Source organism: Asterias amurensis, chromosome 18, assembly GCF_032118995.1.
Source record: "Asterias amurensis chromosome 18, ASM3211899v1".
In the NCBI taxonomy this organism is placed as follows: domain Eukaryota; kingdom Metazoa; phylum Echinodermata; class Asteroidea; order Forcipulatida; family Asteriidae; genus Asterias; species Asterias amurensis.
In genome coordinates this window covers 13,516,058-13,542,409 of record NC_092665.1, presented here as the reverse complement: position 1 = coordinate 13,542,409, position 26,352 = coordinate 13,516,058, and the positions used below count along the sequence as shown (strand labels likewise).

Sequence of the window (26,352 nt, the reverse complement as noted above, 5' to 3'; positions counted from 1 at the left end):
ACAGGTTGGTTATTTTGTGTATAATGTTGAGATACACCAAGTGAGAAGACTGGTCTTTGACAACTACCAATAGTGTCCACTGTCTTTAAATAACGACCACCCAAAGTAACATGTATTTTATAGTTAGACAGAAACCCACACGCGCCATAAAACAAACAATCATTTTCATGCCACAATGCAAAATCTAAATAAAAACACACAGATAGAAAAACACAACACCGAGGCCTCATCAATACCAGACTCCATTATTAGTTTTAAAAACATCAATAGTGAAACCGACGGAGCAGAAGTTCATGGCCGAAGATCTGCCGACGTTGTGTGTCAGTCTATCTAACAGTGACGCATAGCTATTGTTAAAATGACTTAATTTGCTGTGGCTGATGTCTGCTTTACAATAATACTAAAATGAGTGACATATCCGCTGATTTTCTTAGACAAGTATTTATGTGTGACGGCACAGTGACGAGCCAGTCAGAGTCTTTTTATACAGGTAAATAATTCAGGTAAGATAATCAAGTTTTGAGCGATTAATTTTTCGGAATTTCCTCTGTTAAAAATGTTTTTAGTTCTTCGTCAAATTAAGTAAACATGACGGCGTTGCATTCGTGTACGTGAGTTTTTAAATGAAATATTTTTTGGGCGTGTCTTGCACAGGAATTAAGCCTGTGTATAAAATTTGTCTTGCGATGTCATACTTGCACAGTATGTCTTAAAGACATTGGACACTTTCGGTAAACAGTATTGTCCCAGGCCCACACTTCGTGTATCACAACTTATATATAAAATAACAAACCTGTGAAAATTTGGGCTTAATCGGTCATCGGAGTCGGGAGAAAATAACGGGAAAACCCACCCTTGTAGCATTTCGCCGTGTCATGACATGTGTTTAAAATAAATCCGTAATTCTCGTGAACGAGAATTTATATTGTTTTACTGTTTTCTCAAAAAGTAAAGCATTTCATGGAATGATATTTCAAGAGAAGTATTTCACCACTATTAATTGTCAAAGACCAGTCTTCTCACTTGGTGGATCTCAACATAGCATAGAATAACAAACCGGTGAGCATTTTAGCTCGATTGGTCGTCGAAGTTGCGAGATAATAATGAAAGAAAAGAAAACACCTTGTCACACGAAGTTGTGTGCTTTTAGATGCTTGATTTTTAGACCTCAAATTCTAATTCTGAGTATACTCGAAATCAAATTCGTGGAAAATTACTTCTTTCTCGAAAAGTATACTCCACTTCAGAGGGAGCCTTTTCTCATGTTTTAACCTCTCCTTATTACTCATTACCAAGTAAGGTTTTAAGCTAATAACTATTTTGAGTAATTACCAATAGTGTCCACTGCCTTTAAGAAAGAGGGATTCAAAACCTTTTTTTTATCTGAGAAAGGTTTCTGCATGAAACGTTTTTCAGCTTGTGTTTTCGAAATGCGGATTACTGTCTCCTCCTGCGTGGTCATAACAGCTTTATAATTTGTAAACAATTCTGCCCCTGCCAGACATCAATCTCAAGCACGGCGCTACCATCTTTTGAAATGAAATTTTCACCGGTTAATTTTAATAAGGGAATCAATGTGTGGTGAAGAGGTTTTCAACTAGTTTCATCCCAGCGAGGCCTGGTTCTTGATAAATTTACCGATTTAACGGAACGCAAAAGGATTAATCCTACCTAGAGTAGGATTCTACTAATGTTTATTATTGTGATTAAAACAATCGACTCGTGCCAAGCACCAAATGTCCTGAAATACAAATTTTTTATCACTGGGATCTTTATACTCTGTTAAAGCAAAAGGGTGAAAAAGCACTATTTGAAGAGCCACATGAGGGACAACTCTATTTCGAGTAGTCTTCCACTCTTTCAGATTGAAGTTTGCATCTTTGTTAGTTTTTTTTTTTTCACTCTTTCCTGGAGTGAAACTCCTTCAAAAGACTGAAATAACCACCACTATTTTTAAAGAGCCATTTGAGGGACCACGCGAAATGTAAAACGTGGTGTTTTTCACTCTTTTTTTTATTTAGAGAGTACATAAAATTATTGATATCTTTACCTGACAGACAAACAACATCAGACAAATCCAGCATATTTCGTCTCACCTCTTTCTCATAAATTCAAGGCTTTTGAACAAAATGCATACTTCACACTAAAAAGGATTACCCACCGGTTCCAAGGGCATTGAAACGTGGCGTGTGAACGAGGCGAGGTTTAGTGGCGTGAGACCGAGGTGGGGTTTATACGCTGTGACTCAACTCTAAACACATGCATTCAATTCGAGCGTTGATGCCATCTTCCGAACACCCAATATACAGTGAATCTGTTGTAGATTAAGCTTGTTAAAACAAAATTGACGGAAAACATATCTTTATAGGAAAGTACTCGAGATGATTGACGGGTTTAATCCGCAGTTTAGTTTCAGTGGTTAAAAAGGATTAGCAGAATTTATATTCTCTGTATATTGACACTGAAATAACTTCCCGTTTGAATGTAGTGTAAGATTTCCTGTCCCAGATTTTACAATATTGGTTAATCGTGTACCATCAGATCTTCTTCTTTGATGTGTTAGTGTTGACTGCCTACTTTCAATAAGTGTTACGTGTTCAACATTTCAGGAAATGGAATATTTGGAGCATTATATAAAGTTACGGTTTCATGCCGAGCCAAAAGAACTTGCACTTTCTTTGCAATAACAAACTAGTATATAGGCCTACCCCATAAAGTTCTTGTACTTTGAGGTGTTAATGCAGACTGCGTTGACATGCAGCCAAAGTTTCAACTAGGCGATAGCATTTGTTTTGCAGTAGGGCAGTAACGGCGTCATATAGAGAAACACTGTTGGGGTGAGAAAGGTCTCGACGTTTCGAGCAGTGTCATCTGTTTGTCTTCAGCTGCACTAAAGATTCATCTTAAGATGAGTTGTCAATAGTTACCATATGTGATTGGTATTGTGAGGTCACACTTTGCTTATTAGTAATTAAGATCGGTAGGCAGTTCAGGTCAGTCTTCAAGCTGAGCTCTTTATGAAATCGAGCCCGGCCGGAGTATCATCATCATCATTATCATCATCATCATCATCATCATCATCATCATCATCAACAAAATCATCGTCATCGTCATCGTCATCGTCACCGTCATCGTCATCGTCATCGTCATCGTCATCGTCATCGTCATCGTCACCGTCACCGTCATAGTCACCGTCATCGTCATCATCACCATCATAGTCACCGTCATCGTCATCGTCATCATCACCGTCATCGTCATCGTCATCGTCATCGTCATCGTTATCGTCATTGCATCGTCATCGTCATCTTCGTCATCATCATAATCATTATGTTCATCCAGTGTATGATGTAGCCCTCCTCATGTCGACGCCATTCGTTTATATTTGTTGCAGTTCTGGTCCAGGTTGTTCCTGCATGAACCCTGATGTCATCTCTCCATCTTCTTCTCTTTTCTTTTCCCTGTCCTTGGTTGCCAGTCCATTATTCGTGTTGTCCATCTATTGTCATTTCTTCGGGCAGTGTTTCCAGCCATGGAGGTCCAGCCCATCTCCATTTGGCTTGTTTTAGTGTCCTTATGATGTCTCTTCTCCAGTTTTCTTTCGTATTTTCGCCATCGATAAGATATATAATAAACAACCTCTTGATTTGTTTGTTTCAGAAAGCTGAGAAACAAAATGACGAAGATTGGAGCCACCCTGAAGTTTGAAAATATCCATCTGATGGTGGATAACACGTCCATCTTGCAAGATGTCAGTGGGTTAGCTGAACCAACCCAACTCATGGCAGTACTCGGACCAAGTGGTAAGCAGACTCAAATGCATCTTGGTAAATAGTTAGGAGTATATAGGGGAAGTGTCTTGAAAATCATTGTTTGTTGTGGAAGAGTATTATCTCCATCTTTTAGTCTTCTGTAAACAAGATAATAGGGCCTATATACATTTAGCGAAACCGTGTCCTTTATCGGGGCATTGCTTTCGAATAAAACACACGAGGGATGCCAGTCTCTAGACAACAAAAATGCACATGGCGTCATTTGAGGATACTAGGGCCCAATTTCAAAGAGTTATGAAAAAGTAGCTATTAAAGCGCCAGAATAATCCAAACTACCATGTCACGTGTACAGTTTGTGACTGGTATCCTGCTCATTTTCTGCTGTATAGCAGAACATTTTAAAGACATATTTTCTGCTTCGGCAAATCCGTATGAAATTTGGGCCAGTTTCCGCGGCTATAGAAGCCGATAAGCTCATTTGCCGCTCATTTGTGCCGCGAGTTCCATCCTCGTATTATCTAAAGAGTGGCATAATGAAGTAAATCCATCAGGTTCATACACGTATTTAGAGAAGCTAGAATAAGAAAGTTAATTTCTCAGAATCTTGCGACAAGAAAAACACAATCTACATTAAACTGTCACAACATACCGTCAAGTTTAAACAGAGAACAAATTATTTGTTTTAATACTGTCATAATTTCAGGCTGCGGGAAGACTACCTTGCTACACGTTATCTCTGGTCGCCTGGCAGAGTTCGATTTCGGCAGCGTGACGATCAACGATTACCCACTCACGAAGGGGCTACGTCGGAAGATCGCTCTCGTACTCCAAGATGACATCTTCTTTGCCAATCTCACCATCAGGGAGACACTGATGGTAAGATTTCTTAAATTTCAAAATCAATGGACCATTGGTAATTACTCAAAATAATTGTTAGTTTAAAAAATTACTTGGTAACGATCAATGAAGACCTGTTGATTTTCACAGATTTGTTACAAGTGAGAATATACTGGGCCTGCATGGCGCTGCTTAACGGTTAGCAATTTGTTGTGCTTTAAGCTGTAGCAGATAAATTTAGCTAAGGTACAAGCGTATTTCACAGGTAAGTAGAATAATTAGGTTGCCATAATTGCGCGTTCCCAATGGATTGCATTATGGCGTCATTTATTCTCCTGCAGTAAGCACCGGAAGGTTACCACGCCATTTTGTGATACACGAAGTGTGGGCCTTTGGACAGTACTGTTTACCGTAAGTGTCCAATGGCTTTTAGTAGCCCTACGCCTTACCAGTCCCTCTTAATGTAATTGTCACACCCTCATCAACACTGCCAATGTCCTTATCGTTGCAAGTGTGACTGTGACAGTCGATGTATTAATTGGATGTTGTCGTTACCACCAGTTCACCGCAAGGCTTCGCCTCCCCTCCAGCATGCCATACGAGGCCAAGGAACGCCGCGTCGAAGAGATTGTAGACACCTTAGATATCAGAAAATGCCTCGATACCAGTAAGTACAAAAATATTTAAGATGTCGTCATTTGCCAAAGTCACTTAGGACCCGCATAATATCTTTGGCATGTAGACAGGACGTGAATGTGACACAAAGTGGTGGAGCAGCACAAAGCGTTGTGGCGCAATCTGTTTACTACCAGGGCCCAATTTCATAGAGCTGCTAAGCACAAAAATTAACTCAGCATGAAATTTCTTCCTGGATAAAAACAGGATTACCAACCAAATTTCCATTCGTTGCATATTGCTTGTTATTGGTATTCAGCTGTTGTTTGCTTATCTTGAAATTCAAGTGGAGATTTGGTCGGTAATCCTTTTTTTTTATCTGAAGGCAAAAATTTCATGCTAAGCAAATTTGTGCGCTAAGCAGCTCTATGAAATTGGGCCTGCTGTATACTAGAAACACTGGCGGCCCTTCCAATGGCTCAACAGCCGCCACTGATTTTCTTTAAATTATTTGTTGAATGATAATCTCTGGGTAAATTGAGGGTGTTTTCCATTGGCATGTATACGGATGTGAATAGGACCCTCTTTAAATTATCAAGAACCAGGCCTCGTTGGGATTAAACCACTAGTTGAAAACCTCTTCACCACACATTGATTCCCTTTATAATCAAATTCTAGAAATCGGTGACTATCTGAAGCGTGGAGTATCAGGCGGTGAGAGGAAGCGAGCGAACATCGCCTGTGAGCTGCTGATGGACCCCGCTGTGCTTATGCTAGACGTACGTATCCTGATGTATATACCTCTATCATGCTGCCACCATCTTGGTCATGTTCCCTGTGTCCAACAACAGTAATGGATGTTTATATTCAATGTACAAAAAAAGAACCAGACTAACTTTCATTCCAGCCTCGGTATGGTTACATTGGTTTGAATGTGAGAAAATCAAGATTGCCGCACAATCATAACGGTCTATTTATGCGAGTTGATCGGGAGCAAATAAACCAATCTTTACATATTCACGTGGTGTTTGGCGGGTACTGTTCTTTCTGTTTAGCAGACAATGGCTTGTGATTAGCAAACTTGTAAGCAGCTCTCTGAAAAAAATTACACAACTTCGATCTCACGCACCATTTCAATTTTCCCGTTGTTTTTGACCAGGAACCCACGTCAGGCCTCGATTCGACGACCTCATTGATGCTGGTCGAGACTCTAAAGAGGTACGCCGCAGACACGTATAAGACGGTCATTATGACCATCCATCAACCATCCAGTCAGATCTTCCACTTGTTTGACAAACTCTTGCTATTGGTTGAGGGACAGGTGAGTGTACAGTTTTCATGGTCAAAACAATTGTCTACTTGTATAAAAAAGAAGAAGATAAATATTATACAATGTTGTAGTCTGATGTAACATGCGTTTACCAAAAAATACTGTACTGAACTAACAAGGCGCTTTCACACAGACACGTTTTGAAGCGAGCAGAGTGTACTGTTCGAAACGTCAAGACCACAGCGGCTCTTTTCAGAGCCAACAATCCCACTAGAAATTTACTAAAAATGGTTGTACCCGCAAGTTCACTGTTACAGTTACTTCTTGTTTTGAGATAAGTATAGGTTTTGTCAATTATTTGTTTAATTATTTGATACCAGTTTATGGACCGTCTTAGTACATGAAGTGCACGGTGCCGCGGTGGAATTCAGCAACCACTGCCATAAACACCCGGGCAAACTCCTTCTTTTGTTGATTGTTTTCGGTCATTTATTATATTGAACATGAAAATTATCAAACACACGGCACCTACGGCCTTACGTCCCATCCGAAGGACGAGGTAGTGGTTAAAGGACACAAGTCGGTTGATAACCTACGATCGTAATGGTGTGACATATTGTATGTTGTGTACACAGGTTATTTATTTTGGGCGGGCTAACGAAGCTTTGGACTACTTTGGAAGTCTAGGTCTCCACTGCGAGCCACACACCAACCCGGCTGACTTTTTGAGTAAGTTGTCAACACAATATTAAGTAGTAAAAGAACGTTCAAATACTTGACGTTGGAATGAGTGATAACGATGGTCAAAACTACATTCTTTGTCCCTGATGCAAAGTGGACATTTTGAAGAATTGTCAAGTTACAGGTTTACAGAGCGTTCCTTGAATTCAGTGGACGCCATTTTGCAACTCGCATAATGGGACAGTAGGGAGGTTTATCTGCACGGGAGCAAAAACGTGAACGTGAACGTCAAACTCATTGTATGGTTTTAGATGACGTCCCCACTTTGGGCTTATTTCATGCTCACGTATGACGTCTGCACGTACATGTACATGTAATGTATAACCTGACGTGAGGCAACTTCACCAACTTCACGTTTGCTAAAAACGTTAGATTTTAACTACACAATTTTCAGACGTTCACGTTCACGTTCACGTTTGCGCATAACGTGCAGCTAAACCTCCCTATTTCCAATGCGTGGCAGTGTGCATTTTGCAGATTCTACTTTCAAAACGATTGAGCAACATTTGTAGACATAAACAAGCTTCTGGAATATATAACATTTCACAAAAGACGTCCCATGTTGTATAAACAAAATCTGACGTACTTTGTGTGATACACGTTTTTGCGAGTTTCAAAATGGCCGCCGTTTTTGTAGTGACGACAGTGTGTGCGTTCGTTTAGCTTCCCCGGGTCGACCCCGACGTGTGGCGTGTTTTTTTCAGGACGAACGTGTGCAGATAATTACCCCCGGTTGTCCTGGGGAAAAAAACGCCACACACCGGGGTCTACCCAGGGAAGCTAAACGAACGCACCCTTCAAGTCAGTACAATAATAAATCTATACAAAAAAAATCAAAGTTGTTGATTATCTTTGACGTTACCTCTTTGTCGTCATAGTGGACAAGTCGAAAGGAACAGAAGATGAACTCTCAATACTCTTTGATGCCGCCAAGAGAAAATCATGGCGGACGACCACGCGGGAATCACGAGAGTCCCAAACGCCATTTGATTGGATCCAAGGATGCCATGACCGTCCCCCATCGCCCCTTGACCGGGTCGATTTGAGCACGTTATCGGACGATGTGCCCTTCGATATCTTGGGATTGTACCATCCACCTGAGCATCATAGGAAAAGGTAGGTCAACTAATGATCGCAGCATTTATGGCTTTAAAAGGGCACTGGACACTTTTGCCAATAACTGTTGATTTTTATAAAGCATTGTAAGAAAACGGCTATTAGTAAAGTTAACAGTTTTTTTGTGAAAGGGGTAGCTTCTCACTCAATTATTACCAAAGGTGTCTAGTACATTGCAATTTTTCATGGTCGGTTTATTCTTAGGTGAGGTTTGATAAAGTACAAATTGTAAAGGCTATTCCATTATTCAGCAACCGAGAGGGTCCAACCTTCAACAAAAACAATGTGGATTTGGCAGTTAGGGATTCGGGGATACCTGCTCGTTTTGCAGGGGATTGAAACATTGGTCATTGCGGCACACTCTTGTGTGGAATTTTTGTTTAAACAGTTTCTAACATAGGCTCTTTATTTCGAAAAGACCTAATAGTAATAGTCAGTAAATAATCGAGAGAAATATATGAACTTTTAACGTCTTCATCTGATTAGAGGTTCCAGACTGTCATCCTCTTCAGAGCAAGAAAACCACGCCAGAAGGACAAGTGTCTCACCGGATCGCGACCACTCGAAACGCCGTCGCAGCACAGCCAACGACCCCGCAATCGGTTCCTCCAGTTGGGGCGCCCGTCGTAACGCTCTGGTAACACTCTCCGGGGCAATCGGCGTGGTCGGAGTCGTGTCTACCGACACGGGGGGACATTTCTACACTAAAAAACAGCTCAGGACACGGAAGGTCAGTACCTCGTCATCCCCGGACAACTTGGAGAAGTGGCCCACTACCTTCTTGGACCAACTCCGGACGCTGACCCGGAGGAACTTTCGGCAGTCCCGAGACGTCTTCATATCTAAGTTCCTGTTTATTAAGAACATTTTGTTGGCTGTGGTTGTTGGATTACTTTGGTTCCAAACACATCACGAAGAGCAAAGGATCAACGACATCAGAGGCTTCGTAAGTATATTATTTTCATTTTTGTTTTGAGAATGTGTAAAACCATCTAGAAAGGCCCATGTCGTTGCCGAGTGGTAAAGAGCACCGTACTCAAGCTCTCGTGTTTCTGATCAACCGAGTGTGATTTCGAGTCCTGATCTTGTCACTAACTTGTTTCCAGACTCTTCCGAGCAGCAGCTTTCGTGAAATAAGCTGCAGGACATTTGACCTATATTGCTTCGGGTGGGACATAAAGCTGTAGGTCCCGTGTGTTGTGTGACGCACAGGGAGAAAGTGGTTTAAGAGAAGGGGTTACCCCCGCCGGTGTTTGTGGCATCACGCCAGGACTGTACTTGTTCGAGATGGGTTTGGGTCAAAATATTCATATCAGATTATTTTAATCAACGACTATAAAAGATTGTAAACTTGTCTTTTACAGTACTTCTTCGGGTTGGTCTACTGGGGCTTTGAGTCCATGTTTATGGTGATGAATGCTTGTAAGTATATTATGACTTCAAACAAGAGACATCCAGTCTTTGCTCATGTTTTAATGCCATTGGACACTTTCGAAACAGAAAAAAATAAAAGATCACAGATTTACAAATAACTCACAGGGGTTACAGGAGGTAATGGAAAAAGACTTGTCTTGAAATATTATTCCATGAAATGCTTTACTTTTTGAGAAAACATTAAAACGATTATCAATTCTCGATATCGAGAATTACGGATTTATTTTAAACACATGTCATGACACGGCGAAACGTGCGGAAACAAGGGTGGGTTTTCCCGTTATTTTCTCCCGACTCCGATGACCGATTGGGCCTAAATTTTCACAGGTTTGTTATGTGTCATATAAGTTGTGATACACGAAGTGTGGGCCTTTCAACAATACTGTTTACCGAAAGTGTCCAATGGTTTTAATACCACAGTTCTATAAAAAATACTCTGTGAAAATACCACTGTATCCGAACCTCCAATGAAAATATGAGGCCTATCTTGGATCGATCCAGCAACCCGCCTTAGCATCGCATCATTATTGCATGCCCACCAGCCCTTTGATATAATTTTTATATTAAACAAACCTCAATCGACCCTTTGGCACTAGATGTATTTAGATCAAATCCCCGTTTGAAACTCAGAAAAAAAGTGTCACATCCGGAAAAACGGTCATAAATTGGCTAATGGGAGACTTTCGGGACGCTTGGTGGCAGCAGACTTACCAGGTAAAATCCATTGTTCTCGGTAATGTGCGCACGCTCAGAACTACGTAAACAATGAAAATTTACCTGGTAAGTCTGCTGCCACCTAGCGTTTCAAAGTCTCCCATTGGCATTCCAGTCATGTAGGGCCTGACTCGGTATAACTTGGGATTTGTGTCAAAATGATACTGAAAACAGTCAAACTGACTCAGAATCCAAATTAAATTCCCATTTAATCCAGTTCCAGTGCCAAATTTCTTAGAGATGCTTAGCACAACAAAAATTAGCATGAAATTTCTTCCTTGACAAAAACAGGATTACCAACAAAATTTCCATTTGTTGCATGTTTCTTGTTACATTGTATTCAGCTGTTGTTTGCTTATCCTGAAAATCACGTGGAATTTTGGTTGGTAATCCTGTTTTTATCAAGGCAACAAAATTCATGCTAAGCAATTTTTTGTGCTTAGCAGCTGAAACTGGACCCAGGTCAGCATAGCCCAGAAATGGGTCAAGAACCACAGGGATCTGTAATCCGGGTCCACCTTTTACCCCGGGGAGTGTAGTCGAAACAAGCGCCAACAACCTTACACCGTTGTCATAAATATTATTGCTCTTTTTGTTCCAACCAGTTCCGGCGGAGCGGGCCGTTGTGAACAAAGAACGCCTATCCGGAGCTTACCGCCTCTCTGCTTACTACCTCTCTAAGATGCTTAGTGAGTTACCCTTGGTTCTCATCATGCCTTCAATCTACTACATCATTACGTACTGGATGGCTGGTCTCAACAGCTCACCGTTATCATTCCTTGCCTCCTGGTGTGCAATGCTTGTCAACGTTCTAGTGGGACAGGTAAAATTAAAGCATCTCATCTATACTATTAAAAGCGTAACCCGCGCCATCTTGGATTGAAAATTAGAAGGTCCAGTGACATGGCATCCTTGTGGAAATCAACACGGTTAAGTATGTGGAATTCAATACGTTTGTGTGGTTTCAGACGTCGGGTTGCAAGTCTACAAAACCCTGACCCAAACTCCCACTTTTACAAGTCATCTGATTGGAGAAAGTTTGGGCAGCGACCGTGTGTCAACCACTGGTCGATGTTGTTACCAGACTTTCTAGGGGAATCCTAGTACTTATAATAGATTTTAAATTTGCATCGGGGATAAAGAATATAAATTTTGGTTTTTCACCCATACACCGATGTGTGTTAGCACTGTATACTCAGTACTTTCCCCGAGTCCTGTGAAAAAGTATCACAGGCATGTTACTCGGTGGGATTCGAACCCACGACCCTTGCAATTCTAGAGCTTACCAACTAGACTACCGAGGTTGCCCGGTAGCTAGAGGCAGTTCGAATCCTATGTTTTGGCAGCAGGTACCGCAACGATATAATAGATGTTAAATTTGCATCGTGATAAAGTATATACATCCCATCCTTTTTATTGCATGCCTTACCCGAGGTTGAAAGGGTGAAACCTTATCCGATTTATGTGGCGGTTATAGACCTTCATTTGGCAAACACTCGGGCTGTGACGTTGCAAAACAAAAAGGTATATGGCTGTTGACTGTAAGCAGCGACAACGTTGAACAAAATGGCGTGCAGTGGTCAAGCGGTACAGTACAATGACGTCACACTTATAGGATTTGAGGCATTGCATAGTGGGGTATCAATATATATTTGGTTTGCGGTAACACCATGTGTGTATCTACTTGCCAGGTAGAGTTGTTCTTAGGGAACTGTCTTACTTTATTCTACTGCCGAGGAGTAGATAATCGGAGGTTCGGGAGACTTCTCAGTTCTGAAAAGAACTGTCCTGCTTTATAACTATTACCAGGGCGGATGGTATAGAAATTTGACTGGACTACCACTTTAGCTTATAGGATCGTAATAACTGTACTGCCGCGGAGTCAGTTCGGAATTGGTCTCAACGTTTCGACTAGCTTGCTCTAGTCATCGTCAGGAGACGTCACACTTACTTATTGGGTTTTCAACTATTTTTCAACAACGTTATATCCAAGCCAAATCCGCTAATGCATCAACAGATTCCAAAACAGCAATTCCAATGTTGAATTTAATTGTTTTTTAAATATTTTATTTTGGACAGTCTATTGGGTTGACCATCAGTGCGTCTGCCCCTACCGTCCAGGAAGCGGTCATCACCGTCTCACTGTTCATGCTCACCACTCTCATGCTTGGTGGTTTCTACATAGAGCAGTTACCGGTCTGGCTGGAGTGGTCTAGTTACCTGTCGTATACATTCTACATATTTACTCTGCAGATGCACTTTGAGTTTGGCATGGATGGGAACCCTGTCAAGTAAGACGCCGTTTTTTTTAAATCAAGGCATTCCGTCAGTAATTTTGAAAAAAACAAAATTACACTTTCTGCATGGATTCTCAAACAGTGCCGAAGCCATAGTCTTTAGTCGCAGTTTGTTTCGAAAGTGCATTCAATTGTTGTCTGCTTAAATTTTTACACTACATTTTGTACATTAGAAACCATAATTCAGTATTGTTTACTGCAAGGGTCGTTTTAATCAATATATAGATGAAATAAATGGACAACCAATATTAAGAATGATGTAACACATCCTTTTCTGTTATTTTGTACAGATGCCGTCAAGATAACAGCGTTTTTGATGAGTGTGGTCCAAGCTCGAACCTAACACACGTGGATAGCGTCAAAGTACTCGACCATATAGCACTAATACCACTGCCATTGCAAGCGATCTGCGTGATAGTAGTCGGGTACTTTGTGGTGTTTCGTATCCTGGGATACGTCGTGCTTCGGTTCATCCGCACGCCTGGGTGAATTTAAGTCAACATTCAAACTTAAAAAACACGAAAGAAGACTATCAATACCCGGCACAAATGGGGGACTTTGGAATGCTAGGTGGCAGCAGACTTACTGCCATAGACCTTTTCGCAAATACCATTGCGCAAGCGCAGACTATTGAATGAGGTGCATTGTGGGATAGATATGGATCAAATTTGATCACCAGCTAGACCACAATGCACCTAATTCCAAGCTTTACCTTCGCGCCCCAGTATTTACGAAACGGTCTATTACATTTCGTATTTCAGAGCTTGCGCACATCTCAAAGAACAAAGGATTAACCGGGTAGTCTGCTGCCACCTACCTAGCGTCCAAAAGTTCAGTCCAAAAGTACTCAATCCGGCGCACAATTTCATAGAGTTGCTTTCAGCACAAAAATAGCTCATCGTAAACCATATTATGCTTACTAGATTGAGGTTTACCAGTAAGTACAATGTCACATGCACAATCTGGATGTTGTTTACAACAATAAGCAACCTTGTTTACTCAAACACCTCTATGAAATTTGTCCCTGTTTGGTTTTGTTTGCGCCTTGGCTAGCTTTAATGCTACTGGGTTATTGACGACTTTTTCAGATGCTTCATCATTTCGATACTTAATTTGTATCATAGAGTTGTTTTCAAACTTTGGCAGGGTGTTGTTAAACTACTTTTTCGAATGTAAAGGTATATTGTGTTGTACAATAATAGTCATTTAAAATGTGTAACATAGATTTTTATTTCAAAATACTTTTCTGAAACTCTAAACAAAATGATTTCGAACTTTCAAAATAATTTTGTGCGCTAAAAACAAAATTGACCGCTCGGATTAATTTTTGTTAATAATGCATACATCAGTCATTGATCTCTATTATATTACTTTTGTGACAGTAAACCCTTCCCAATAAATGTGAAGAAGCCTCACTTTTGTAAAAACAAAACATGTTCAGGTAGTGATGAACAACCAACAACAATCTACATGCTAGCCTCCTGAGCGACTGAGTTCGGACATGAACCGAGTCCAAAGAGAAAAAAAACTCAGTGACGAAACTAAAATCTAGTATTTGAATGGTCCCATTATTCCATTACCTAAAAAAAAAAAAAAATAAGCCAACAGAATAAAGACATCATACAGACCAATAAATAATGTTCTACATGTTAGTTTTATTCAAAGCAAATTCACTTGCATTTATTGTTCCTTTTTTTTTTTGTCCTTTTTTCTTTTTATACATTTTTCTTTAGGAACTTGGATAATGTTAGCAAGGATATATATTACATTATACAACTGATCAATAATATTAAGTATTACAAACTTAACTTGGACTATACCACCATCAAGAACCCGATTCCATAAGTTTGCTGAGCACAGGATAATCTTGCTTAGCATCAACAGCTTTACCTACCAGAATACCATGCATCCTATGAAGGGATTCACACAAAAAATTGCGTTTTTTCTCTTTTAAACAGTTTTATGAAATCGGAAACATGCTTCAGTCTCGAAGTCATCTGTGTTATATCTGCTTAGTAAGTAGAACTGAGCTAAGCAACAAATTACATGGACCCGGGGTTTGAACCATTGACATTTAAGCAGGATAGTGACTGGTAGCCTGCTAATACTATAAAGCAAAAAATATGAATGCTTATAGCAGACTTCTTGGTGCAGCTCTATGACATAGATTTCCCTTGTATGGGCAGCCATCTCGGATGGCAAACAATTGAAAAGGCGCACAAGTCCACGCCGCGCAACTCTCCGCCAAAAATTCCTTCCCATGAAATATGCTTACAACTTTCACACACATGCATACAACACTATTGGTTGGCAAACACCATACAGCTGTGCGCTTGGCAGATGCACAATACATATGCAACACCATTAGCCAAATATAAAAAGGCATGATGTTCCCGCATTTTCGCCAACCAATATTGTTTGTGCGCACGCACAGATGTGCAAACTTATATATTTCATGGGAAGGGTCTATGCTCGCACCACACAATGCACATGTCTAAACAAAAGATTCTGAGTGAAATGCGAGTCAAGGTAACATGGACAACCATCACGGAACGCTGATTTTGAAGCAATGCGCATCGTCCACAATGCAAAAAAACCTAGCATACTTACAAGTAACCTACAGCAAGGCATCCATGTTGGCAACTCGATTTCTTATTCAGCTGTACTCAGTTTCCCAAGATACACTGAAGTGTATTTTAAAGATGGTGCTTGTGCATATGGGCCATATGCAATGAGGGCGCTGTTTGACCTCCATAAGCGCAAAGGGGTCTAATGCTTCCTAAGATTGTACGTCTCTTAAAGAGAGAACCTGCTGTCTATTTCATCAAACTCTTTTAACTTAAGATAAATCTTAGATCTTAGGACATAGGACTACACGTAGTTCAGTATCGTAACCAAAGACGTTAGGATGCATTGAACATATCCTATTAAGTTAGGGCGAGTTACTCTTCCGAACTCGAAATAGGATCAATCCTAGTGTTTCGTGAAATCGGCTGCAGGATTTCTGGTCAAGTGTCTGATGCAAGGTGTCTTCAGACCTACCTACCTAAGGGTTTAAGTGCTACGCACTTCCGAGGATTGTACATGTATGGTCCAATACCAGAAAAGATACTTATAATAATAAAACAGGTTTTTTTTGTTTTGCTTCCAAATATCTGCGTTCATCCCACGGTTACGGTAGCAAAACCCAGAGAACGCGCATTACATCCCTGACTACAAAACCTTTTACAAACCTTGATTTTTTTTGTGATACGCATTTGTTTTACTGGGACATTTTAATAAAATTCTCCGCTTCACTATAAGTTCTTCTACCTAAATCAAACTACCACCCTTCTCTACCAAGTCCCCTTCAAAGCTTTTTAAGTTAACCAAATAAAAAAAAAACTATACATCATATTTTTTTTACATGTTTTTCTTTTGTAATTACTAATATTATTTTATATTACATATCAGTGTAATCAAGGACAAACAGGAAATATGGAAAATTCTTTGACCACTACGGATTACAAAAGGCACAGATAAAGTTTACTCTTTTTCAAAGTCCGAAGCTACACTGAACTGTGGCAAAACTCTTTACTTTCGTCTGTTCACTCTTTTTTGCGTTTTTCAAACTGTACACAACATGATCAAAAACTAGGTAGTAAATTTACTTTGTAATCTGCGCCTCTGATCAAAAACTCAATGTCCAGTGGAATTATTGGGTAACCCACCTGCCGATGAAGACCCATGGAGCGGAGAAAAGGATCGACACGGTACTAGGCCCAATTCCATAAAGCTCCTTCAGCAGAAAATAATGCTTAACAACTGTCTGCTAAAATGAGCGGTACACCAGGCACAATTGTACATGTGACACAGTAGTTTGGCTGGTTATCTTATTCTGGTAAGCATAATTTTGTTTTGCTTAGCCAGATGTTGTGCTTCAGCATGAAACTGGGGTCAGGTTGGAAAAAATTCGGTATATTTATTAGGTTGCAATGTACTTTATTACCATTGAGCTGTGCAGACTTATTTCACACACAGGTGCTCTATCTTAAACCATTTAAAGCTCAAAATGTGGCATGGTGGCTTGTGTCCCCCCCCCCCCCCCTCTCTCATTCTATCGTGTTTTCACTGTGTGCTGGGAAACTCAGGAGTTCTTCAGAGGAATTAAGGGGGAAGTTCTGTGTCAGAAGAAACGAGTGTCTCATGGGAACATTTGGGGTTGAGGGACACCCTTTGCCACATATCAAATATGTTATAGCAACAAAGTTGTTACTTTCGTTAAACAAAAAAATCAAGGAGACCTATGGCCAACTGTTCACCATTTGTATTTCGCCACAGATTATTTACTTTGTCAATTTACACCAACAGCGACAAATAAGCTCTCAACAGCGCTCGAGTTCACATTGGGAACAAACATCTACTTAAAAAGGGTTTTATTATTTTATTTTTTTATAAAAAAACAACCAGCATTTTTTTTAGATTTAAAGGTAAGGTAGGGTCATACTTAGGTGGTAATGACCCAAAAAAAAATATATTGTGTAATTATCATCCGAAAGACTACAGTAAGCATTCTGCAAAATGCTTTTGCCTGAAATGCCCCCATTGATTTAGAAATCAACAAAGTATGTCGAAAAACTTGAATCTCTAAAGATGGCCTTAAGCGACTTTTGAAGATTAAACATTTTCTGCGATGTGCATTTTTATGACTGCTGCGGCCAGAGATGCGGTTGTTACCTACTGTCATCTTGCTAAACAAAGTTAGATTTGATGTAGGTTTTGTTGCTGTTTTCTCAACGAGTAGATTTTTTCAGCTGAAACTTTCACAAACGACTTTCATTGTATCTTTGCCGCTTATGTGGCCCAACCCACTTTTCTCATCAGGACTGATAAATCCACATGCATAAACAAAACAACAAGGCTGGCTACGCTCAAACTGGAAATATTTCAATTTTTTTTTCGAAGGGTACCTTCTTTCCCGCACTCGATCAACAGTTTCTCAGGAAGATCCTAGCTTTTATTGTTCCCCCGCCCAAACAATGAGAAAGCTAAAACGGCAGAGGCCTTCCTGTGTATAACTTAAACCCCAAGGTGTTCACAGTAAGAACGTATCGACAGCGTGGATAAGGTCTGAAAGAGAGAAACGCCATACGCACTTGTAATCTGTGACATACAACGGTGTAGGCACAAAGAGAGCCCCCACGGCACAAGAGGTTCAACGAACACGTACATGTACTAGCTACAGTGCCTGAATCAAGCGACTTCAGTAAGATCTTCGGCTACTGCCAAAGCCGTTATATCAATTCAGCCACCACCTTAAGCTGTACCGCCATGTTCATCAAAAAAAAACAATTCCACTTGAGTGAGAGCGTTATAAAAACAGACATATTGATCGTTTTTGCAGAAAAAGTAAGCCCCCTACAGAGAGCTGTGTTCCTTCTTACCTCTCAGACAGGCCTTATCACACAATGGTACGTAACAAATAAACAAAAAAACACAAAACAAAAGTCCAAAAACCTCAAGATTGGAAGGACTCCCTACAGCAGAGAGCACCTCTTCTTCTTTGGTGGCTCTGGGGGTTCTAGAGCTGCCAAGATCGCTTCGTCAAAAACATTCTTGAGTCCTTTCTGCAAAACAAAACCAAGGAAAGAAAGGGGTTCGGGTTAAAAAAAAAGGGTGATTGCAAGTGCTGAAGATACTGCGACTTTAAAATAACTTATCAGATATTGGCGAAAGTGTTGGCATTTAAACACAGCATCCAGGCTTTGCCCTTAACCCTAGCCTGGCATAATATTGTCTAGTAAACACTGCTAATGGCTATTAAACACAGCTTTTCAACTTGCCCGGTGTGTTACTACAAACTGTTCAACCTACTTTTTCATAATGGTCATACTTCTTTCCTTTCAAATGTGAACAATATACTAGTTTTAATATACTTTTGACTTAATAAACAAGCTATCACCACTACCAATAATACAAAAGAAAGATAAAGTTTTGACAAGTTTGATATTTGGGCTGATAAAACTTCCTACGGGCGAGTAAAATGCACAGTTGCTACTCAAAACTCATCATCTGCTTCTCAGTATCGACATTCAGTGTGCACAATACAAGTTTAGTCAAATATATTAGAAATAATAACAGGCTCTTGAAAATTGGCACAAGCAAGTCCGTCGTACAGCTGGCTATCCCCCTCCCCCCTGCCCAGCGAGTTAGTCACGGGGAAAAATTAAGTATTAAGCGTTGACAATCAATGGCTCACCTGTGTAAGAGCAGAGCACTCAACAAATTTCACAGCTTTGAGTTCTCTCGCGAGCTTCTCGCCCTGCTCAACGGTGATGGGTTTCTGTTTGTTCTTGCTCAGTTTTTCGATGGTTGAGGGGTCGTCGCGTAAATCAATCTGCGTGCCGACGAGCAGGTACGGCGTTTTCGGACAGTGATGCGTGATCTCTGGAGCCCACTAAAGAGAGGAAACACATTATCAGATTAACATCATGCAAAGGGTGACTTTATTTCTAATTTGAAGTATTCGTAATAACAGCAAGGGCTCCAATTTCACACTGGACCACAGGCTCGAGGCCAGTGGTTTTTTAGCATCGGATCTATAAACTCATGACTGGAGAAGTCCAGCAGGCTTGTGCTTTTCAATTGAACAGATGGATTGCAACAAGTGCCATCTTTGTTTATTAACAAGGAAAAAGTGCACGCACAGCCCCTTGTTAATTCATCAAAGATGGCAGTCGATGACGCGTACTGTTCAATCTATAAAAGAGCCTCACTCTGTGTAACATCTTAAACAAAAACAAGTTACGTTAAAATGTTGACTTTGAGTCTTTGGAGCAAAGATCAGAACGAAAACTCACCTTTTCTTTGACATTTTCAAATGAGGAGGGTGATACGACAGAAAAACATACAAGGAAGACATCAGTCTGGGGATAACTTAAAGGCCTCAGTCGATCGTAGTCTTCTTGGCCTGGAAATGAAGCAAAGAAGTAACACAAAATTTAAATGACTTGACAAAAGAGGGTAGTAGAGATAGCCCTAAAGGGTCTTGCCCCCATTGCCCCACTGGGCAATTGTCAGGGGCAAATTGAGGGCAACCACAAAGGAACAGAATGCAAAAGGGACACTTCAGCAGCACAAGCGCATTTTGGGTTACATTGTGTCTTACAACCACCAAGAAAACTAATTGTAGTTTTATATTTGAATCGTGTGTATTCTTTTTTTAAGGATGTTACTCTGAACGGTTTGCCTGAAAATTGCTGTGTGACACGCCCCTAAATATTACTTATCCATTCTTTAAAAAATACCATGACTTTTATTTAATCAGGGATAAATTAACCATGATTTAATTGTCAGAAAGCAAGTAATATAACAACAAGGAAGTTGGTTCAAGTCCCAAATTAGTAAACTTTTCTTTGTTCAAAATTCCCAGAAAGTGAAATGTAGTACATGTACCTCTTACAATGAATTTGGTTTCTATTCTGATCCATTGGATTGGTTTTGAAACCAACTGAACAGGGAACACAAAGGCAACAATGAACGCCAAGCACCTTCATGCACTATATTGCACTTGGCAGACACAGGTTTGTATACATGTAATGAAGATTTTGACATATCTACTTTGAGTGCATTTCCTGTACATACACCCGTACATGTACTTTAAATGCTTTTGATTTAAATATCCTGCGATGCTTTTCAGTCATGGGCTTCCTTATAATGTGATACTGGGACAGGAAATTGGGTTTGTGTTATATCGACAAACACACAGGAAACCAAATCAAGCAGTAGTTGACAATGAACAACACACGTCTTGTTTAAAGCCCATTCGCAACGGGCAACCGGTTTACAGCGCCCGGTTTCAGGCGATCTCAAATATCAAATGTTTACGAAGCCATTGACTACAGCCCTAGCTTAAATCACTTGATTTGGGCCAAGCTTTGTTTTACGCCGTGCACTATTGTTGTTCGACTTGTATGGGTCTCCCTTTGAGCTCTTTTGGTCACAATGTAAGATTACAAAACCTAAACCAAGAACACAAAAGTGAAATAATTATCCGAACCTCTTCAGTTCCTAAACCGGAGGTTCCCTCCCGAAACAATTCGATAAATCTACTCCGCATTAGTAGAATAAAGAGAGACAGTTCTCATAAGAAGACACTCTACCTGGCACATGGTGTTACATGCCAACCAAATATATAAGCTTAAAGCAGTTGATGACAAATTCCATAGGCCTACAGGGTAAGATTCCTTTCTTTTGTCGGACCCGACTGACTAGGAGTGGGAAGAGACATTTCGCTTGGGGAAATAACTTAATTAATTGACATTTCCTGACCTGCTGATGCCACATACTGCCAACACCCTAAACGACAAAATGCGATGACCGACAAACAAATAAATATTAAGAAGAAAAAACAAACAAACAATGATAGACATCAACAGGTGAATAAAACAACTGGCTCTTCTCACAGCCCAAAAAAAAAAAAAAACTCCTAAAACTCACAAATCTGAAAAGGCAAACCGGGTCAAACAGAAACGTCTTGTCCATTTTGCTTTTCTTGTTGATGTGGCATTAAAAGGAAAGTATGCCTGTTGGTGTTTGGAACCTTTTGATTGTTTTGACCCTTCACTGACCAGTGAAAATTTAGTTTCAATAGATGGTTGAACTTTTGAGATATCAAAAATTTGAAGCGGTTATGGCCATGCAAAAAAAATAATTTGACGAATTTCGTAATGACGGTCAGATATAGACATGTACATTAGTGCTGGGCGAATAGTGAAATTTTGTTATTCGGATACCGCTGGCCAACTATCCGAAATTAATCGGATATTCGAATAGTTTTTTCGCCGCTAGAGGGCGCTATTTAATAAAAAAATAAAAAATAAAAAATAAATTTTGTTTTGCCGCTAGAGGGCGCTGTTCGTTTGTGAATGAGATCATATGGGCGGATTGATATAAGTTTTAGACAGTGTCACTCGGTTCATTCATAAAAATGACCGGATCTAATTTAAAGATGGCGATTTGCTTTTTCTTTTGATCGTGATTGACTCTACGTGAAGGAAAACTTTTGTAATCTTTGAACAAATTACGTCAGAAATGTCATTGTTTTAACTCTTCACGGAGGTGAGCATAGTTAAATACTTAATATATGCTGTTTTATGCTGTTTTAATAGAAGTTTCATAAGGATTCAGAGAAAACATTCATGTCAGTTGTCGCCCGACGTCCGCGCATATTCGGATATTAAAGAATATCCGGTTACTCGGTTGTAATTACAGAAATTTGTAAATAGGTATTCGCGCCCTATGCGGATATCCGGTTAAGAAAAAAAAGGCATTCGCGGTTACGGATAGGAAAACCTATTCGCCATTAACCGGATATTCGAATAATTCGCCCAGGCCTAATGTACATGTATTTTGTTCATTACTACAAAGTGAAATGATTCTCAAAATGATTTATTACATTTATCGAAAGCTGCTGTACTTCAATCCAGGTTTGTATTGCCATTAATTTCAAGCGTGATTATCAAACGTATACCTTCCTTTTTAAGGAGAAAAGGTACACACAACTTCCAAAAATACTGATCCACACCGTTATGAATGATACGATCGTCAACAAAATGTAAGAGTGTAGACGACTTTAACATTACAGGCTAGATACTTAATGGAGGCAACGAAGGCTTGGTGCCCTTAAAATGCAAATAGTAGAAACTTTTCTCATAGGGTGCCCTTTACCAAGGAAAAAATGCCTTGATGCACTGGCTCTTTCAAAAAAACGAAGCATACCGGCCTGAAAGTAACACAGTTGTCGAGAGAATGAAACTTCCTTCTGCCAGTGAATCATTTATGGAATTAACGGGGGATTTTCAATGGGCAGTTAGTGCCTGGGCATGCTATGGTCAGAGTGGGGGGGGGGGGGGGTAAGCCTCTGCATTAGGCACCATGGGTGTGTCACCCAGCATTGACCAGCTGTGGTCTCCTGGTGACTGATACACAATGGATGTCAATCCAATGTGGGAGTGGACTTTGGAATCACAGGATGATGAACATGTTCTTTAGTGTTGTGCATGTAAATGCTTAGAAAGATTTAGAAATGGGTTTAAAACCTTAAAACCACTGGACATCTTTTGGTAACTGTCAAAGACCAGTGTGTATCCCAGCATATGAATAAAGCAGCTTATAAACCAAGTAAGTTTTTATGGTAAAAATTATTTTGAGTAAATTACCGAATGTGTCTAGTGCCTTTAAGGTGACCAGAAAAAAAAATATAGATATAAAACAAAAACTTTGTTTTATTTTTTGTAACATGGATACTACGTCAATGTCAATTCAGGTCCAGACCTGGGCCCAATTTCATAGAGCTGCTTAAGCAAAAAATTTGCTTGAGCACGAAAACAGCTTGCTTATTTAACACATGTTACTGGCAAAAATTTCATGCCATGTACATTGCTTGTGACTAATATTTAGCTGTTGTTTACTTAGCATAACAATTGAGTGGAGTCTTAGCCGGTAATCTGATTTAACAAAGCAAAGATTTTTTTGCTTAAGCAAAATGCTTAAACAGCTCTATGAAATTAGGCCCTGTACTTTGACTTGAGTGGAAGTAGGTCAGAGCATGGTTTTCCGTAGCCAACACTACTCCAAAAAGAGTTTGAAGAACACATACCTGCTGTATCAAATAGACCCAATGTGTACGGTTCCCCTCCGATCATTACTGTCACCGCATAGTTGTCAAATACCTACCAAGAAAAAAAACAAAAAAGTTATGACAAAGATCTCCCACATCACCTGCATTCGTATCATTCTTACACGTGTAGATTAATTTCACAAACGATGAAAATTCAAATCTCATAAACAAAAAGATCAAACCAACTAAAAAATATTCCACTTTTGTAAAAGAAGATTTTTTTATTTTTTATTTCAATGAATAATGTAAATCTAAGTGATATTTCTTAACGACTTGAAATTGGGCAAGATGAATACTTTTTTACTTTTTTAGTTGCTGGCTAGGGGTTACCAGTTCAACTTTATTTCCAACTCGGCTTTGACAGATTACCATTAAAAAGCAGGGAATAACTGTTAATGACAAAAGGCGCACGCCACCCACAGGTAGGAAATCTATCAACGTCATCTGAGGACATATCAAATCAGTTCTGGGAAGGACTCTGTAGTGACAGGGAGTGAAGTTTGTTTTCCTTTCAGTCCAGACACAAAACAAAGCAGCGAGGTGTGACAAGAAAACAAGAAAATACAGACACCCACTGTACATTTCCCCCCTCAATGAGAAAATGAACTAGTCCGACACTGCAATTTAACTTCGTGAACGCCACCGGTTTCACAATGAACTTCAACAAATACAAAAAATGTCAATAACTCAACTTCAAATTGTCCTGACTTTCCTTGTGGTAGCTTTTGTGAAGTTTTTCATGTCGTATTGTGAACCCCTCAAAAATATTGTTGAGTATATGTCGCAAATGGTGTCCAGTTAAATTCAACTGAACAAATTTATTGCGATATCGAGCAATGATTCCGCCACTCTTGATGACAGCTCCGGCCTGATACTCCACATAGGAAACGAAGGCGATAGCCTCCATGCCCCCTGGTCTTCGCCTTGGTGCCCCTGAAAGGCTACAGTAGATATTCACAATATCCTATTGCAATTCAATGCAATAGGAAAAAGGTTTCCATAATAATACACTGTATAGCACTCCCAAACAAAGATGTTGACAAATTGGGGAGCTCGCCAACGTGGGGCTACATCTAGAGCTCAGTGGTAAGAGCGTCGTCACATTCAACCAGGGCACAATTTCAAAGAGCTGCTAAGCACACAAATTTGCTTAGCATGAAATTTCTTCCTTGATAAAAACAGGTTTACCAAGCAAATTTCCATGTTGTGCCTGTAACTTTTTACTGGTATTCAGCTATTGTGTGCTCATTCTGAAAATCATGTGGAAATATGGTTGGTAATCCTGTTTTTATCAAGACAGAAATTTCATGCTAGCAGCTCTGTGAAATTGGGCCAAGTAGTGCAGGGGGTGTTGGTTCAAATTCCTCTCTCAAACCCAAAACTCTCAAAAACGAGATCAGTTGCCTTACCGTGGGTACATATTCCGATGGAAATTTGTTTGTTGTGTATGATATAAGCAGGCATGTTTTACCAACGGCACCATCACCGACAACAACACATTTGATTGTCTGCATGGCTGCAATGTAACATCAACGACGACTGCTGCAGACGCTTCCACACACAAGCCTGTAAATACGGAAGAGAGAAGCGGATGAAATTATTACAAAATTTCATTCAATTGTTTCAGAGGGACTTCATCTTGTATGACAATACAGGCTATCATTCTCAAGGCATAAAACCTTTCCCATGTGTTGTGAGTGAAATAAATATCTGGATACAACATGGATGGGCCTTATACTCATTATTTATTTTAGCTTACCCTACATGCCCTAAAGCAACGACCAGCGTAAACAAATGCAACCAATATTCTTTATTTCCTGAACTGAAGCAAAATGTTAACATTTACAGACCATACCATAAGCTTATTTAAATCATCCGCGTATATTCAATATTGGCAGTGACCACGGTCATACATGTGTAACTTTCAATCAAATCTGAATTGATTTTTGTCAGAGTCAGAGTCAGACATTAATAAAAATAACATCAGATAAATTTAAATAAAAGGGGTATCTTAATCTCACTTGAGTAAATTACATGTACAGATGTAGATATTAATTCATTTGATAATATAAATAAATGAATAAAAGGTCACAGGATGTGGAAATTATTCCTAAATTCTCTAAAACAGACACAAAGTTTTTGACAGTTCAACTTTACTTTCGCATTTATTTTATAATTAAAAATAAAATTAAACAGTAATAAAAGTTAAAACAATCAATAATTTGAGATAATTTATACTGATTTACGTTTTACAGGAGATGAGCACGGTATATAGATATAATTACAAACAAGAGGTAAAAATTATACATCTAAAATGATAAATAACAAGCAAATATTTTTGGAAAATAAAACCCCGGAAATGAACTTATCCTGGTGTCGGAAATACACGGTCAAAGAACGGCCGTTGACCATACAAATGAACACTACTGTCGCACAAACTCAACAACCACAGAACTCCATTTACTTACCCCTAACCGTAAAATGCCACGTTCCTCAAGCAAATAACTTGTCGAGAACCCCCAAACACAACTCTTGGATTTCGTCAATTACCAACAAACAGAATGACAAGGAATCAACAAGAATTTTGGTCGATGGAAATATTTATCGGTAGTTTTAATACGTCTATTTTGGGCGTTGGTGAACTTCTCGGATTCGCCGGGTTTCCGCCCAGTTGAGTCAGGGTTTAAGTTTAGTGATATGCGCATAGTGTTTACGCATTATAATTTTAGGCTGATGTCATAATTTAACAATTCATGAAGAAGATCAAAAGAAGAGGGCGCTATACACACAAGTTATTGCGCCACACAAACTATCATGTTTATAAATAAACGTGTACTCAGTTGAAAACGCTATAAAAGCACGTAGTTAAAAAATAATGTTCCCTCAAAATAACTTAAG

At 39.7% G+C, this 26,352-nt stretch overlaps 2 protein-coding genes across 2 annotated transcripts; one reads left to right on the top strand and one right to left on the bottom strand.

The window, feature by feature from the left end:
• The first annotated feature begins 367 nt into the window (after positions 1-367).
• LOC139950411 (uncharacterized) lies at positions 368-16,181 on the top strand. Its single transcript, XM_071949069.1, has 13 exons — positions 368-503; positions 3,658-3,800; positions 4,474-4,646; positions 5,169-5,274; positions 5,901-6,001; positions 6,382-6,543; positions 7,128-7,221; positions 8,112-8,349; positions 8,836-9,295; positions 9,714-9,771; positions 11,103-11,320; positions 12,577-12,788; positions 13,085-16,181. The coding sequence occupies exons 2-13, from the start codon at positions 3,674-3,676 to the stop codon at positions 13,281-13,283; spliced, it is 2,148 nt and encodes a 715-aa protein (XP_071805170.1). The 5' UTR covers positions 368-503; positions 3,658-3,673; the 3' UTR covers positions 13,284-16,181.
• LOC139950412 (cell division control protein 42 homolog) lies at positions 14,430-26,130 on the bottom strand. Its single transcript, XM_071949070.1, has 6 exons — positions 25,923-26,130; positions 24,864-25,020; positions 23,434-23,506; positions 19,634-19,743; positions 19,033-19,230; positions 14,430-18,400 (listed from the first exon to the last, which is right to left on the bottom strand). Exons 2-6 carry the CDS (start codon positions 24,966-24,968, stop codon positions 18,311-18,313), a joined length of 576 nt encoding a protein of 191 aa, XP_071805171.1. The 5' UTR covers positions 24,969-25,020; positions 25,923-26,130; the 3' UTR covers positions 14,430-18,310.
• Positions 26,131-26,352: the final 222 nt, after the last annotated feature.

Excerpts from the sequence above, each read along its gene's own strand:
- LOC139950411 (XM_071949069.1), top strand. The coding sequence starts at position 3,674 with ATGACGAAGATTGGAGCCACCCTGAAGTTTGAAAATATCCATCTGATG. Across the intron at positions 7,222-8,111 it reads CAACCCGGCTGACTTTTTGA|TGGACAAGTCGAAAGGAACA; the intron begins GTAAGTTGTCAA and ends TTGTCGTCATAG. Across the intron at positions 9,772-11,102 it reads GTTTATGGTGATGAATGCTT|TTCCGGCGGAGCGGGCCGTT; the intron begins GTAAGTATATTA and ends TGTTCCAACCAG.
- LOC139950412 (XM_071949070.1), bottom strand. The coding sequence starts at position 24,968 with ATGCAGACAATCAAATGTGTTGTTGTCGGTGATGGTGCCGTTGGTAAA. Across the intron at positions 23,507-24,863 it reads CATCGGAATATGTACCCACG|GTATTTGACAACTATGCGGT; the intron begins GTAAGGCAACTG and ends TTTTCTTGGTAG. Across the intron at positions 18,401-19,032 it reads AGTGCTCTGCTCTTACACAG|AAAGGACTCAAGAATGTTTT; the intron begins GTGAGCCATTGA and ends TTTGTTTTGCAG.